The 17,033-nt window shown below is 40.5% G+C and overlaps 2 protein-coding genes across 10 annotated transcripts in view; both read right to left on the bottom strand.

Moving 5' to 3' along the window:
* Positions 1-977: 977 nt before the first annotated feature.
* On the bottom strand, positions 978-7,939 carry CCNB2 (cyclin B2). Its single transcript, XM_082061061.1, has 9 exons — positions 7,781-7,939; positions 5,975-6,103; positions 5,769-5,894; positions 5,183-5,353; positions 4,951-5,109; positions 4,380-4,616; positions 3,167-3,307; positions 1,573-1,683; positions 978-1,271 (listed from the first exon to the last, which is right to left on the bottom strand). Exons 1-9 carry the CDS (start codon positions 7,808-7,810, stop codon positions 1,167-1,169), a joined length of 1,209 nt encoding a protein of 402 aa, XP_081917187.1. The 5' UTR covers positions 7,811-7,939; the 3' UTR covers positions 978-1,166.
* Positions 7,940-8,508: 569 nt separating this feature from the next.
* Positions 8,509-17,033, bottom strand: part of RNF111 (ring finger protein 111) — a gene marked incomplete at its 5' end in the record, with an annotated part of 55,411 nt that continues 46,886 nt past the window's right edge. For 4 of the 9 annotated variants that reach the window (XM_082060925.1, XM_082060919.1, XM_082060924.1 and 1 more), the window contains 4 exons: positions 10,796-11,638; positions 12,202-12,329; positions 13,200-13,295; positions 14,234-14,326. In XM_082060925.1, coding sequence (XP_081917051.1) covers positions 11,521-11,638; positions 12,202-12,329; positions 13,200-13,295; positions 14,234-14,326 — 435 coding nt within the window. In that variant the 3' untranslated portion in view covers positions 10,796-11,520. Of the gene's footprint in view, positions 8,616-10,795; positions 11,639-12,201; positions 12,330-13,199; positions 13,296-14,233; positions 14,327-17,033 lie in introns of those variants that run through there. The other 5 variants (XM_082060920.1, XM_082060921.1, XR_014184849.1 and 2 more) reach the window with 4 other exon arrangements.

Genomic DNA, 17,033 nt, shown 5'->3' with positions numbered 1-17,033 from the left:
TTTTGTAGTATTGGATTCTTGCCTTCTACATCAGGGCCAGAACACCCAAGAAGAGGAGACAGAGAGAAGGGGGTAATGAGTTCAGGATAACTTAGAGAAAACCTAAGGGTCTGTAACTTAACATTACTTACTTACACAGGACTACGTTAACAAATAGGCTTAAATGAAGTATTGAGGCAGTAGTGTCACATTACTTACATGCTTGCATTCCTTGACTATATGCATAACAATGGTTACTAGACACAAAGGAAATCAAAATGTTAAGTGATAAGGAAGAATCTGCTTATGGTGGCTTTGACTGTATTCTCTCAGGTAGAGAGATTTATTTTTGGGGTGTGTGTGAGTGAGCAGGCAATGAGAAGCTATGGGTTATTTTGTCTAAGAAGTGGAACAGGTTTTAAGAGCTGAGATGGTTTGAAAGATCTCATCCCTATAGTTCCACATCCCCTGCATACAATGGTTAGCATCACAGGAGATTTACTGTTTTCTTACCTTAGCTCCCTTTGTTTAGGTACACAAAGACAGATAACACATTGTCCTGTGTTCACCTAAATGCAAAGATGTACCAGGCTAATATCTGTCACAGCCAGCCCACTCACCCCAAACTTAAGGCAAACTACAAAAAAAAGGAAATTCCTGTATACTTCTTTGGGACAAGGCACTGAAATAAAGTACATATCTTGTGTCTTTTAAGGTACACCAATAAAAGACAAACTGTCTGCCCGTGCTTGCTTAAGTTACTAAAATAACCCTGTATAAAGCCTGAAAACTTCAGTCAGACACAACCACTGAGAATAATCGTCTACATCTCACTGCAAGTTGCATCAGTCACCTATTTAGTCAAATGTCCAGCTCTGACATTAGACTGCAGACATGTCTAAGCAGTTGTCTTTAAGATTCACAGTCACAGTACTACTATTTTTTAATTTTATTTTTAATTTTTCTTTTTTTTCTTTTTTTTTCTTATTTTTCCTTAAAAAAAAAAGGGGGGGGAGCTTTATTTTTAGGTAGAGACTTTTGAATTACAAAGCAAGTTTAAAATTTCACCTTCTGAGTCTGAAGAGTCTGTGGTAAGGCTGGAATGCTATGTACAAAGAGCAGTAGTTTTGCCCCAACAAGCAAGTGAGGATGAAGTGCATATACCATTAGGACTTGGCTGCCCAGGGTTATGATAGGAGTGATGAAGCCAGGTCTTCGATTATCCCGCCGCGCAGTTGAGGGATTGTGCTGATCCTCAGTAGTTTGCTACTTGCGTATTTGTTCTTTATAGCCTGTAGCGGAACAGTGTTACAAAAGATTACACAGAGTATTTTTAAATTCAGGCAAATAATTTGGGGTCAATTAGTCTGACCGCTTGGAAAACAAGCAAGGTTAGAAGTGAACCAGCTTGCAAAGTAGCAGGAGCACAGTCTGTCTAATGTATTTTTTAGTACTAATGCAACATCATCTCACAGGCTTGTCAGAACAGCATATACTTTAACAGAGCATACAGAACATTTACCTAAGGAGCCACAATATGCAGGAACAGTATTTCTGAAACATCAAAAAGAATATTTAGGTAGTTATACTTACTGTGTATTTTGTTAGTTTCTCATTTACTTTGACCACATTCTTGGCCATATGTTTCATAGTCATCACAAGACTGTCTTCTGTATACCCAGTGTAGTACTGCTGCTTTGTACCCTGCAGCATAATAGTAAGAAATGCGGGATTTATGGAGTGCAGAACACTGTTCAAAGCACAATCACTTCAAGCAGCACATGCCCGAAGCTTGAGGCGCTAGCCCTGAGTGCTAGAACTGTAATACTGTCAGTTTAGGTGACAGATCCAGAATAAAACTTCCAGTGTGTAGTACTAGTCCGGACAAATCAAAGCCAAGAACCACATTTCTACACTGCACAGAGGATAAAGAAAGCAACCCTTGTAAGAGCAGCTACTAGTTTAACTACAAGTCACTATTCATGGTCTGTGATTTCATTACTCTATGTGTAACGTGAGAATTACGAAAATCTACATTTACAGTGTGGCCTTCTGTAATTCAATATTTTAGGGAGAAAAATTCCTTTTATAACAGGGGTCACATAGAAAGAGTTAATCAGATTTTAGTGGTATTTCTACATACAACGATGCATCAGGCTCTCCAACTGTCACGTGATCACAGAATCACAGCGTGTTAGGGATTGGAAATGACCTCAAAAGATCATCCAGTCCAATCCCCCCGCCGGAGCAGGAACACCCAGATGAGGTTACACAGGAAGGCGTCCAGGTAGGTTCTGAGCGTCTCCAGAAAAGGAGACTCCACAACCCACCTGGGCAGCCTGTTCCAGTGTCTGTCACCCTCACTGAAAAGAAGTTTCTTCTCAAAGTGGAACCTCTTGTGTTCCAGTTTGAACCCATTACCCCTTGTCCTATCATTGGTTGTCACAGAGAAGAGCCTGGCTTCATCCTCCTGACACTCACCCTTTATGTATCTGTAAACATGAATGAGGTCACCCCTCAGTCTCCTCCAAGCTAAAGAGACCCAGCTCCCTCAGTCTTTCCTCATAAGGCAGATGCTCCACTCCCTTCAGCATCTTTGTTGCCCTGCGCTGGACTCTCTCCAGCAGTTCCCTGTCCTTCTGGAACTGAGGGGCCCAGAACTGGACAAAATATTCCAGATGTGGTCTCACCAGGGCAGAGTAGAGGGGGAGGAGAACCTCTCTGACCTACTAACCACCCCCCTTCTAATACACCCCAGGTACCATTGGCCTTCCTGGCCACAAGGGCACAGTGCTGGCTCATGGTCATCCTGCTGTCCATCAGGACACCCAGGTCCCTTTCCCCTACACTGCTCTCTAATAGGTCATTCCCCAACTTATACTGAAACCTGGGGCTGTTCCTACCCAGATACAAGACTCTACACTTGCCCTTGTTATATTTCATTAATTTTTTCCCTGCCCAACTCTCCAGCCTGTCCAGGTCTCTGGATGGCAGCACAGCCTTCTGGCATGTCAGCCACTCCTCCCAGCATCATGTCACCAGCAAACTTGCTGATAGTGCACTCTATTCCCTCACCAGCATTATTACAGACCTAAATACAATTTTCTGAAGTAGTTGTTTTAACGGTTCAATTCAACTGACTGAAGAATAAAAAACTCCTCACAACAAGTTTGATTAATATACTTACCCATTCATTATGTCCCAGAAGCTTTTGGGACAAGCATATTGCAGCAGCTGCAACCTCTGAAGGACGATGGTGAACCATGTCATAGTCTGTCAGCGTCAGCTCCATTAGGTATTTTGCTAGTGTATGTTGCTTAGCGTCAGCCTACCAGATTGAGAGTTTGTTAATCCACAAAGGTTCACTTCACTGTATCATAATAATTCAGGATTGTGTTTTGTATTCATTAACCAACAAAACAAAAATAGCCAACAAACTCTTGATTAAGGTCTAGGGACCATACTCTGTAACAAGCACTCATCTCAAAATCGAGACCAGAGCCCAAACCAGACTGGTTTAGCAGCTGTTTGGGATTTAAACACAAAGTCAAGCAAGGGATTTTACAGAAAACTGCAGAATCAGGCACTGCTGTGCCCAACTAGGGATAGAAGCGCTACCTCCGAAATGCCCTAAGGGGAGGGGAAAAGTGTAAAATGACTTAGGAGATCCTTATTCAAGCAGTCAGCTAACTTCAAGAGTCACCTAGTGGTCTGTTGAGGAAACTGAAGCCCACTTCAAACACAGGCAGTTCACTCAAGCGTAACTACTGAGGTGGGAAAAAAAGGGCCACGTCAAAGAGAAAGCATGTATTTTGATTCTTAAATAATACAATATTTGCATCCAAAAATTATGAAAAAGTGCAACACTGCTCCCCTTTTACTAGGGAATACCCTGATGACCAAAAGATGACTCTAAAAGCAAGGGTTCTGCTCCAGGTATGTTTAGTTTACTCAGTAAAATCACCACCACTAGGACTGAACACAGGCCCCAGTAAATACAAATGTGAACCGCTACTGGCTACCACAGTGATATTGTCATGTTACTCCACATGGTGGAGCTTTATAGCTGAATACAGGGCGTTTCAAAACGACGGACCAAACACATTACAATTACACAAAAATTTACAAATGGTTGAATGAGTTATCAAATTTTAGTAACCTTTTATAAATGCTCTATGTTCACCTGCTGTACAGACTGTAAGATTTTCATTCATGGGTGGTTTGTGGTTGCAGAGATACAGCCATTTCAAATTGAGTCCATCTTTTTGAAACACCCTGTATTTCTTGATCCCATGTCTAAGCAAAAAGCAAGTAAGATCACACAATAAAAATGCCAGAAGCATTCCTGGTAACACTTTACACATACACTAAAGGTCTAGATAATGAGTACAAGTACCCACCTCCCCAGCTTTCGATGCTCTTCTTAAAAAGTGAATCGGAAGAGGTCGTCCCAAATCGAAGTTTAACCCTTTAAGCATCACAATCTCCATTTCTTTAATTTCATCACTGGTATAGGAATTGTCAGTAATGTAAACCAAGTCTGCTACAGTAGGGCAGAACAGCTCTTCATATTTAGAAGCCAGAAGCAGTGCTGTTACACCCACCAGCTGAAGCCTCTTACGAGGTACTGGGTGACTCTGCAATATAGGAATTTAAAAAACAGACCCCAAAATGTCAAACTCCAGATAAACATATTCTCATGAATCAGTTTAAAATACCATTATGACAGTGCTCATTTTTTTAACATAAATAAGATTTTCCACTTCAAGTCAGAAGTGTCTCTATAATGACGGGCTCAAAGAGGACTATGGCCTCAGAGTTAAGATGCTACATTATACAGAGCTTACACAAAGAGCACATTTTGTAGGTTCTTAGATTTATAAACAAAGGATAAATCCTAGACTCCTTTAAAAGCACAGTCTTTGAACAAGCCTCCTCATCCAAACACGAATTGAAAAACATATTTATTACCTGTAAGAAGCGATCCATAACTGCAACACACATATACAGCGTTTCCTGCAAAAGCTGGAATCTTGAGTGGACCTGGACAAGCCAGTCAACTAAAATTGCACGCATACGCCCATTGAGGGTCTTCCCGTCAAGGTAATGTGGGCGGATCGATTGCTGCAACTGTTGGAGAGAGAGTTGTGTGAGCAACAAGATTAACACTATGCTGCAGAAGCAAAGGCTCAGTATGCCATACCTCAAGATCCTTCAGATACAGGTAGATATCTTTTACATAGTCACTACACAGCTGGGGATTCCCCCCATCCTCAGCATCGATGTCTTCTATATTGTTGAGCAATACATCAGAGAAGGCTTGGCACAAATCCTCCTCTTGCATAGATACATCCATAGGGACAGGAGACAGAACCTAAGGAACAGATTATAGTGCTTATTTATCTATCTACCGTTTAAGCTGCAATGTTGCTTCATTTCCACATTCTTCCTGTTAGCAATACAATTTCTTAAGATAAAAGTTGAAACCGAGCTTACATTCTAACACAGCAAGTTTTCACCAAGATGCCGTACAGACAAAAATCACAAGACCTTCTAGCAATTGCCAGTTAAAGCACAAACTTCATGTAGCTTCAACTGCTACATCTGCCGCTGTTCTGTTAGTCTTTAAGCACAACATGCATTAAACCAAAACCTCAGTACAGAGGCAGGGAAATATATTTCCCTTTATCATCAGAGAAATTAAGTACATCTACACATAAACTAGTACAAAATTAGAGCTCTAAGTTGCAAAACAAATTAAGAATCAGAACAGTATCATTACTTCCTACCTTTGGAACATCAATTTCTTTGAATGCTCGATTCACAGCCGCTGGAGGTTTAGGTGGTACAGTTACTTTTGTCATTTTACTAGGTCCTTCTGTAGGCTTCAGGGATGCTTTGGAGGGTTCTGTTTTCTGAAGTGAAAACAAATACTATTAGTATGCAGGTCATAACCCTTCTTTTCCTTATAGATAGATTTCAAATGTTGCTTTACCTTAGCTATATGTGTTCCTCTTGTGACAACTTTATTTCCTATTTCTTCCAAAGCAGCCCTTTTGCCGGGAATGTGAGTTTTGGCTTTACTTTTAAGGTCAGTCACAGCATTCTCCATCCCTCTAGTGAGCTGAAACAATAAAATTGCAGGTTAAGAGTCAGAGACCAACTTCATTTTCAGATGCCTAACTCCATTATACACTTCCCAGCACTGTACCAGTGTACCTGTGTGCACGCTATCCATTACTCAACCAGTTTTTATTTCCTACCCATTCACACTGTTCAGAGGAAGAAGCCTCTGCCGTGTAGGTTTTAGACAGTACTGCACTCTCTGAAACTCTGTTTCAAGACAAAAGCAATGCACTGTCTCGATATTCCTCACTGACAACTTTCTAACATTAAGACTGCTTACCTGCTACTGAGCTATCTATTGTATTGACACACTTAATAACTATAGCAGTATTCTCATATGCTAGTTTTGGCTCGAATAAAGTTAATTTTCTTCATAGCAGCTAGTATAGGGCTGTGGTTTTTATTTGTGCAGGAAACAGGGCTGATAATACAGGGATGTTTAAGTTATGGCTAAGCAGTGCTTACAAAGAGCCAAGGTCTTTTCTGTTTCTCATACCACCCCACCAGCAAGTAGGACAGGGGTGCACAGAAGCTGGGAGGGACCACAGCAGGACAGATGGGCAATGCCGGATGACACCGTGCTCAGCTAGGGGAGAACTAAAGAGAAGGAGGGGGACATTCAGAGTGATGGCGCTGACTTCCCAAGTAACCACCAGATGAGATGGAGCCCACTGTCCTGGAGATGGCTGAACACCTGCCTGCCCATGGGAAGTGGGGAATGAATCCCTAGATTTGCTTTGCTTGTGTGCATGGCTTTTGCTTTACCTACTAAGCTGTCTTTATCTCAACCTGTAAGTTTTCTCACTTTTATTCTCCTGACTCTCTCCCTCAGCCCACCCGGGAAGGTGAGCAAGCAGCTATGCGGTGCTTAGTTGCCAGCTGGGGTTAAACCACAACAATGAACAGAGCAATTTATTCCTTACACAGGTACCACCACGCAAATAAGAAACTATGTTATGCATACAAAAACCAAATATCCTTTATTACACGCAGCAAAGAAACCACCAGGCTTCGAGAGTTTCTCACAGAGCTTAGTTTAAGCTATGAGACACTGGCGCAGAAGGGGCTCTTGTATTCCGTCCCCGCTCCTTCCCGTTCGGCAGCTTCTTCTCCTTTTCCCCCGCTCCCCACAGCGCTGTGGGAGGGGCGGGGGGCAGCGCCGTGCACGTGCCCGCCGGCCCGGGGGAGCGGGCAGCGCGCGCCCCCTCAGCGCCACTCCCGGGGGGGTCGGTGGGGCCTCAGCCCCCGCAGCCGCTGCCCGCACGCACCAAAGCACGGGAGGCCCCGAACACAGACGACGCTGAGAGCCGCCCCCCCACACCGCCCCGCGGGGCACAGCCCGCTCCGGCCCGCCGCCCCACGTTCAGCCGCCCGAGGGGAAAAAGCGGCGGGGCCCGGGGCGGCTCGCCTGCCCGCTCCCTCGCTCACCCTCTCTCCTTCTCGCCCTCCTACGCCCCCTCTCCTTCTCGCCCGCCCGCTCCCTCCCTCGCCCTCTTTTTCTCACCCGCCCGTTCCCTCCCTTATCCCCTCTCTCTCGCCTCTCCACCCGCTCCCTCCCTCATCCCATCTCTCTCGCTCCCTCGCCTCTCCACCCGCTCCCTCCCCCCCGCTTCTCTCGCCCGCTCGACCCTTCCGCCGCACCGACTCCCGTCCCCGCCCCGCAAGCAGCACTCACAGCGGCACGGCGTGTCACCGGGAGCGCCATGGGCACGGGGAGCAGTGGGGGCAGCCACACACACTCGCAACTCTGCTCAGAGACCCGCTCTCGCCTGAGCAAAACCAGCAACTGCTGCCTCTCGCCGCCGCGATTCCCTTTAAAACCGCTCCCGCTTCCCTATTGGGCAGCTTCGTAGGATGCACGTGCCCGATTGGTCCATCTTCTCAGGCCCCTCCCAAGCAGGAAACGGTTAGAACACCTTCCGGCCAGCCAGGGCCTGTTAGGGGCGGTGCAGCAGGGGAGGGGGCGCCGGCCGCAGGTGCTTCACATCGTGTTTAGACGAGCTCAAGGCCACAAAACAAGAGATTTTACCTTGAGAACGACGGACAGCTGTGCCGGCTACCGCAAAAACACGCGATGGCCACGGCCGTCTGAGCTGCTGGGAGGCGGATGCGGCCGGGCCCGGCTCAGGAGGGGCATTTACTGAGCACAACCGCACTCCGCACCGTGGGAAACGGGCAGATGCGTGTCACAGCTGTTATTTTCACCTTCACGCGTGACTCGAGGAAGGCATGCTGGCCAGCCAGCAATCAGCTACTAACATTTCAATAACCAGTCCTGAGACTCAGGAACTTGAACTCTACACTGACAGAAAAGTCTAATAACAACTATTCTGCAATCTCTACTTTTGGGAGCATTAGGTTTACTCACGTATGCACAAGTTAGTATTTTTATATCCTTCCTAAGGGAAGTATTCCTTGATTCCTAGGTTCTAGATGGTTTTGTTTGTCAACATTTTTAATAGTGGCTAAATGTTGATCCTCCACTGAGAGAATTGTTCCTTAGGCAGTATCTGTAAGAATACACATGTGTAAAGGAATTTTTACAGATCAAGACTTGGAAAGGCAAAACAAGGCAAAAGAAAAAAAAAAACTTACGTAAAACAGATTTAGTGATACCAGTCTAACATTTTATTTATTGCATACAAAAGGATTTCTTTTGACAATGGAATTTTATATGAAAAGTAATTTGATGCATACTGTTGAGAATCTTTAAAGTCAAAGATGCTGCAGAAAACTTAAGGCAATGCATCTAAGCATATAAAGCACAGTAAGTGGTGGAAATTTTCATAATCAAAAGCCTATTCTTTTTCCTTCCCTTAAATATTATTCTTAAGTCACAACTTTCTGGAATAGAAGTAAGCTGCAGCTTTATTAGCCCCTGCAATAGTAAGATCAGAACACTGTGATTCCTGGCAAATACCTAAGTGTTCAACATCACATTACAATGTTATGCACACATTTAAAAGCAAGACAATATCAGTAGCAGTTATAAAACAAGTCAATTCATGGACCACTCAAATACCTCTAGTACCAGGCACCCAAATCAGGTGCATAAAATATTTCATTAAACAAACAAACAAACAAAAAAATCCCCCAAACCTGTGCTTCTTTGTCCTGTAAGGAAGCTAAAGTAGATTCTATCACATACCCAGGGTCTCAATTATAACAGAGGCCCTGGTTTTTTTTTGTCCTGTGTCTCTCAAGTACCTTCTTGGAAACTTTTAAAAGTGAGTATCAGACTTCAAGCATCAGCAGTCAACTAACTTCCCTCCTTTTCACCAGTCACTGAAGAATAGAACATGTGTGTCCAGTCCTTCCAGTTATTTTTATTCATTTTTACCAATGCAGCTTTAACTTCATACTCACTTTCAGTTTCCTACAGCCATAATGTTCAAGAAGCTTTAGCAAAAAAACATGTCAGGTTTTGAAGCAGTCAAATCATGTGTTGCTTCTCTCCCATATCGCCCATTGTACAAGCATAAAGTGGTTTTAAGTTCAGTTTTAGCTATGTAGTTAAGCTTGAAAATGTCCGTTTACCACACATTCTGGAATAACATTTATCTCCACTTAAAGCCTCCGTGCCAGAGGTGGTGGTTGTTGCCAGCAATAGACACTGCACTACCAAATGCTACTCCTGATTAAAAAAAAAGGAAGCAGCTTTAACCAGACAAAACCAGGCATCAAATTAGGTAAGGTAATATTTATAAATGGATCACTTTTTTAGTGTAAACACAACAGTTCATCTTCTAGGTTTACTGTAAACCATTTTACACTTAATCTGCTTATGAAAGACAAATACAAGAGAAACTGAAGGTATTCATTATTCAATCCACTTACAAAGCAGGTGGCTTAATGCAAGCTTATTGACATGTGCATATATGATCCCCGGGGAACATCTTTTCCAAAGTGACAGTAATACTGTCTTGAATGTTTTTGCACACTTGCATTTTGCAATGTTGAGCACATTTAAATAAACTATAATCTATCATATGTGAAAGAATGTTGATGAGCAATTTGAATCCTGATGTGAACTAAAACTTCCTCCAAAGGCGAAATGTTAGTACATTATAACTTAATTCTATATACTATATTATGCAGCAAATCTTAACTATAGAAAATATTTCAATCAGTGACGGACTGTTGGTAATTTATAAAGAGGGAATCTATGACCAAGGCAAAAACTAGGTAACCACATAATCTGTGTCTCAATTTCTACAGAAATTTACAGGCTTTCCATTTACTAATGAAAAATAAAACAAGAGACAAGTAGATTTAGCTAACTTTATTAACTTTAAAACTAATAAAAATCCCAAGACGAGCCTGGAATCCTTAGAAGTTCTATGAATGCATTTATATCTGTCAAACCCCCAAAACAAAAAACCACGAAAAAGAAAACCAAACCAAAACCCCTGCAGCTCTAAGTCCTTATTAATGGTTTCATATTAAAAAACAAAGAAAAAACCCACCCACCCTCAATGTGCGCAGATACTTCAACTTAAGTTAGCAGAAGACCAAACAGATTCAAAGCTCTTTTTCCACTTCCCTAATAATTCTTTCGATCTGCAAGTATCTACAATCCAGCTAACTGAAATCAACATTTAGTGTTCACTAGAGCTGTTTCACAGCAGCAAATATTTAAGTTAGGGATTCAAATTTCTAGACATAGGAAGAAAATGATAAATACAATCCGAACAGCAGTCTAAATGTTTAATATTGACATTCAAATATATCTGCATTGTGCTGAAATTTTAAAAACAAACACAAAAATCTGATCAGACAATAACTCCGGTGATGAGTATGCTATATTATCAGTCAAACTGAATACAGTTCATATTCTGTTCCCAGTATTAAGGATGTTATCTGACTCAGAACTGATATTGTAAATATACAGCAGCCATTTTTTCCTAATTAAGGAATGTCTCAATACATATTATTATCCTTTTCTAGATGATCTTTATACATTTAAACTAAAATATATGATTGATTAAATTAAGGAATTCGAGGTTAGTAATGAGTGAAATCATACTTTCAAAGCTCGATACTATGGAAAACAAACAAAAAAAAACAGACCACACAATTCTACTTACTAAAGCAGCTAATCTTGCCTGCAAGTTTGGGGTCACAAAGCCCATAATATGTGCAAACAAACGCAATACAAGGAACCATGCAAAAATACAGTAATGAATTAAAAGAAAAAATGTAAAACCTAAAAAAAAGTTTTATAAATACACTGAAACTCAACTGTCTTCTACACAAACCGTAGGTCTAGCATTAGTTGTACCATATAGCAGAGCCAGCACTCTAGGTTCAATGCTTCCAAACCTGCGCAGGGAAGTCATGCCATCTTTGGTTGACTGCAGTACCAGGAAGGATGAGAGGGAGAGAGAGGGAGGACAAGAGTTCTGGAAAGCAGTGTCAACTTTCACTGGGCAGTTGGGCCTCAATGTCCACTCTGCAAATGGGGCACTTCTTGTTAGTAATCAGCCACTGATCCACACATACTTGGTGGAAAAGGTGCATACATGGAAGGCGCCTGTCATCAGAACAGAAAAACATCTGTGTTAATAAAGCATTTCCACACTAACATACCCACTGCAAAAATGGTAATGTGCATTTTGCTGTTTTGCTTTTTGCACATGCACGTTTCTCCACAAGTTTCACCAGCCTTTCCAGTTGAACCTGCATTTTGTCTGCTTCCAAGAAGAAACAGATATGGGCAGTGAAGTCAGGCAACAGCTGGCTTCTGCTGTACTACATTGGTTTAAACCTCTTATGGCTTAAGTAGCAATATTACAGAAAAACTAAATTTGACAGTCCTGATTAATCCAGGATGTCAGCTTGGGCTCATTTTAGAAAACAGACGGTCAACTTATGGAAGACCACAAGAAAATAAACTACATTTTACTCAGTGTCAATACAGACTAAAAAATGTGTATTTTCAATTGCAACTTGTTTTATTTATTAGCTCAATGACAGGTAGTCTTTAATTGTAACTGTTAACCTAGGGAGTATTGCAAAGAGTAGAGTACCATGTTCAAGTACGTATGGTCTCAAATCCAGAACACTAATATTATCATTTTCAGTGGTGCTATTTACCTGACATCTTCACCTTCCTCCAATATAGACAAACAGATGGTACACTTTTCCTCTGTGTCTTCTTCTGTTCCTTCTTCCCCATCTTGTTTGCAGTGCAGTTTCCTCTGTGAGAACCAATCAGTTGTTACCTTATTAGTAGAGATGACATTATTGACAAACTGAGTAAAATCTGTTTTTAATACATATTCAACACATACTTCTTTGAAAACATTTCATAATATTTATTCAAATGTATCTGAACCAAAATGAATCAATAACTAGCACTTGGAGCAAAATCACAGGACATTTCAGATTTATTTAGCTATTGTTAATAACAAAAGTCTACTGAACTGTGAATATATTAATATTGTTGCAACCAGTCCTTTTATGTGTGGTAGATGTATAAACATCTCCATTTAATTCATGAAGAGGCAAAAAAAAATCCTTTCAAACCCAGTATCTTAAGTCACTATCAAGTGTGACAGAACACCACATAAACGTGGAAGGGATTCTATATATTATGGTATAATAAACTCCAACTGAAAGACAAGTTGCCAAAACTCCGTGACAGATTCAAAACTTCCTAGTGTCCCACATCTTCCTAATGTAATTGTAGTACAGGTTAAAATGATACACACCAAGCAGGTAACCAAAATGAACAATTTATTGCAGAACTGAAGTTTTACTTTATTTAATAAAGTTCTCACTGAAGTCTGTTGACAATATAGATATTACCAACAGTTATTTCATTTCTCACAAGGCCATTCACAGCTGCTGGACAAGCTATTAAATCACAGCAAAACACTGTTGTTTATCATATTAGAGTAGCTCTTAATCTAGGGACCAAATTTTTATCTTTGTGAAAGGAGTATCATGGTAAGCTTTGCTTACAGTCCTTGAAATTGCAAGATACAGAAAACATGCACACATTGAAGCTGCCATTTCTGCAGATTGAAGCTAAACATAAATGTTATTACAAAGAAATATTACAGACAGGACACAATTTGAGAAATCCTCACCTTTTTGTATTTATGTGGATATGTGCATCTTTCTATAGTTCCCTGTGTTGCTCCACGATTCACGTTGCCTAATCGCTCCTCCAAGTGAATCAGCTCCTAAAATATTATCAAGGAATAAACAGTATAAGAACTGTTATTTCAGCTACCTTGAGTAATATTAATTTTATTCTAGCCCATTTGCAGAATGACAAACTTCCAATTCCCAACTTATTCAAATACAGGCAAAGCAGAAACGAGTATGTTGTGTGGGAAGAGTGTTGGTTTCTGTAGAAAAACCCACACAACACTGCCTGGTATTTTAAGTTATAGGGAAACACTATATTACTAGTAAAAAAAAAAATAGAATTTGTTTGTCACCTAGGAATGCTTATCACTATGTTCACATGTACTTGTGAGGAAATGAGGAAAATGCAATTTTAATGCACTACGTAGATATTTGCTTTCTAACTTTATTTGCCTTCATTAAGGCTTAGAAGAAAAACAGTTGCTTAAATTGAAATATCATGACTGATTTATTTTTCTCCAGCAATAAGTTTATTAGAACCATGAGATGTCACTGAAAATGTTTTCAGTGGACAAGATCATTAACTCTCTGCATCTGATACATTTTATTTTCTCTCTTTTTTTCCTCCTCTCCATTTCAATTCCTGCACTAGATAAACAGGACAGCACTGCTGAAGTTGCCAAGTTTCACCCTTACAAGGGGGATCCTGGCACAGTTACTCAGAGACACCATTACCTTTGACCAAGATATCATGTGAATGCTACATCCGACTAACTGGGCTGGTGTGCAGAGCAAGATGTACTGTCAGTTAATAACCACTTCAGCCTACACTGTCCAGGGTACCTTTTATTGACTGACTTTTCAACACACTTTTATCCCAGTTTACGATAGTGAGGTCATTCTATAAATAAAGGGCCTTTTCTTTACGATTCTTTTATATCTATATATAGAACTAGCTCTACCATACACCCTCCCCATATTCCCTTCATGACACATTTTGACATATATCTAGTTTTATTCTATTACAAACCTCAAAATTGCCCCTGAAAGGGCCTCTGAATGATGTTCCATCCAATCCCGATGAAATGTAACGGATGTGAGGGTAGCCCGCCATGTCTGGTACCTATTCAAACAGCAGATGTTAAGTTAAACCTATTCAGAACAGTTTCAGTACTTTACTGTTCACTTTGTAAAATTTAAGATCCCTTTGCTTTTATTGAATCACTTAATATTTACACTCCTCAGCTTGAGCATACAATTCCAGCTGACGGGTAAAACAACACCACTCCGAGTTCTCTAAACATATCCAGAAGCAAAACAGAAGTGAGACTAGATCCTCTATTATAATCTCTCCTTATCTGCTTTATACATTGCTTGGTCTCGCTTCCCAAGTCTCAAAAATCTCAACCCACTTTGTAGAAAGTGCCATAAACATCCACTTGTTTTTGGAAACAAAACATCTAAATGCTACATCTGAAGTTATGAAAAGGATTCTCAAATGTAATTTTTTGGTACCACGGAAACAGCAAGGCTATCACTCATTCCAGGAAAAAACAGCCAATATCCTTATCTTACCCAAAACAACTGAACATCCTCAGACACACTTTGAATTTAGAAGCAGATAATCCAATTTAGAGGCAGATTAAAAAAGGTAACACTCAAGACTTGCATCTAAAGTCACAGGCAACTCTATATACACTCTATATTCAAGCATCCACTGCCTTCCTTGCATATTAAGAGATACAAGCAATGAACAAAATATCAGTGTCAACTGATACACTCTACAGGCACGTAAAGCACCAGTGTTTGTCATATAGGAAAGTAGAAAGGTAGTTAAAATACTAAGGACCACCTTCACAGCAGGGCCTCTGTGTTGTACTTTTACCCCCGAAAGATGAGTGAATAATGGTATTGACTTTTTGTCAGAAACATGCCAGCAGCAATTCTTAATGAACAGGTTAAAAAAAGCCTCCAAGGATCAGCAGCTTCAGTTGACTTAAACATGTAGACCGTAAGCAGCAGTGCTTTTGGAACTAAAGCACTTGAGAAGTATTATCTTCCCTTCTGTGCTATCAGCTGGTAACACCTCTGCTGCTGTATATGACAGTTCAAAATTAATCTCAAGAGGTTGTCACCAAGTCAGACATTCCAGATATTATTAGTGAAGTCAGGTGGCTTTTCATATTTCCAGAAGACACTTCCAAGCTTAACATATATAAGGGTGTAAAACTGAATGAATGCATTGTGGGAAAGTATAGGCCTACACAGTTACTCACATGACATAACACACCAATACGCTACCTTTCTATATTTTTCAAATCCAGTCTGGTAACCAAAAGCTGACAGGGACAGAAAAAAATTCTCTGCCCTAAATATTTTTTTTCAGAAAATAATAGAAACTAATTATTTTAAAGCAGTTTACATGGTGCTTGTTAAATGATGACCATGTAGTGCCAATATAAGCCACAAACACAACCACAATATTAGTATTAGATTTTTACAAACCACAATAAGAGAAACTGAATATTAAACTTTCAGAATATTTCCAGAATCCTAATACAGGAGGAGCCTCTCTCATAAGCAGCCTAAATATCTCTTGGCCTGGTACTAATTAGAGCTGGAGATGAGAAACAAGCAAGACAGGGTAACTGCTGAAAACAACAGTGTATGAATTTAAAGATCCACATTGTTATGCAACATGCAGAGTGTATTCATAGAGATCATATGCCGATATATTGATTTGGTATAATACTGGGTGGGACAATACATTATCATGCTAATAAATTTGCCTTCATATTATCCTGATGGGGAATAGCATAACATCTCTGCAAAATTATCTGAACATACATTATGCACAGGCTCTTCTAGAAGATATTGTGAGAGTGCAGCTTACATTTCTGGCCAAGTGAAACACTGTATTTTGAAAAACTTATCTCTGTAAGAAAAAAATTGCTTAATCTGCAGGCATAGAAGCTTTCTCCTCACACAGCAAGATTTTAACTAGTTCAATTTGTGACTACAAGCTAAAGCAAAACCAGGCAAGAGCAAACTATCAATAATGCCCAAATAAGAGCAGTCTAACTAAAATCCCTGTGACAACTACTCTCAAGCTTCAAATGCAAAGAGAAGATTCCAGCTCTCTTGAAACAGCTTCTCACACAAACAGACGTGTTTTCAGTAAGTTTTCATATTGAACCTAAGAAAAAAGAAAAAGCTTAAAGCTAATGAAAAAAAGAGCTAGGTAATACCAGCCTGCCCTAAGTACTTGTCTTTTGGACACAGTCAAATTATAATATATACGTTAAAGTGACATAGTCTGAACCTGCAAATTCCACTACAGGTTTGCCAAGTGTTTGTTTCCTGTAGAACAAATATCATCTGTTTCTGGTTTTACACCTTCTATCACCACTTCCCACTACCACAAAAACTTGCAGCAACTTATTCAAGGCTAAAGCTGAACCACTTACAACACAAACATTCGGAAACAGTTTCCAACAACTAACCTGCAGGAAAGATTTTCTTCCTTGGTACCTTCCTTTAAACCCTCCCATCTTTCCAGGATCTTTTTGCCTTTCAGTTGCCACAGTCAGTGAGGAGATTCTTGCATTGTATGGAATTACTTATCTTGTTCACCGCAACCTTTTATTCAATGGTTCACATGAAGTATGATCTTCATACAGGTTAAAACAAATCCAAACAATAAGCTTATCCAGTTAACTGCTTAGGTCCACATCAATACTCCTGAAGTAAAGCTCATCAATATCTTAATAAGCCAAATTCAAACTAGGTAAAGTTGCAGTATTCATAGAGAGACACTGCGAAGGAACAAG

Source organism: Streptopelia decaocto (assembly GCF_964273445.1).
Source record: "Streptopelia decaocto genome assembly, chromosome: 9".
In the NCBI taxonomy this organism is placed as follows: Eukaryota; Metazoa; Chordata; class Aves; order Columbiformes; family Columbidae; genus Streptopelia; species Streptopelia decaocto.
The sequence above is the reverse complement of the archived record's forward strand: the minus strand, read 5'-3'. Positions and strand labels throughout refer to the sequence as shown.

Coding starts and splice junctions, on each gene's coding strand:
- CCNB2 (XM_082061061.1), bottom strand. CDS start 7,810: ATGGCGCTCCCGGTGACACGCCGTGCCGCT. Junction 4,617..4,950: donor TTATGGATCGCTTCTTACAG/GTAATAAATATG, acceptor CCTATATTGCAG/AGTCACCCAGTACCTCGTAA. Junction 1,684..3,166: donor TTCTGGGACATAATGAATGG/GTAAGTATATTA, acceptor ATTATGCTGCAG/GGTACAAAGCAGCAGTACTA.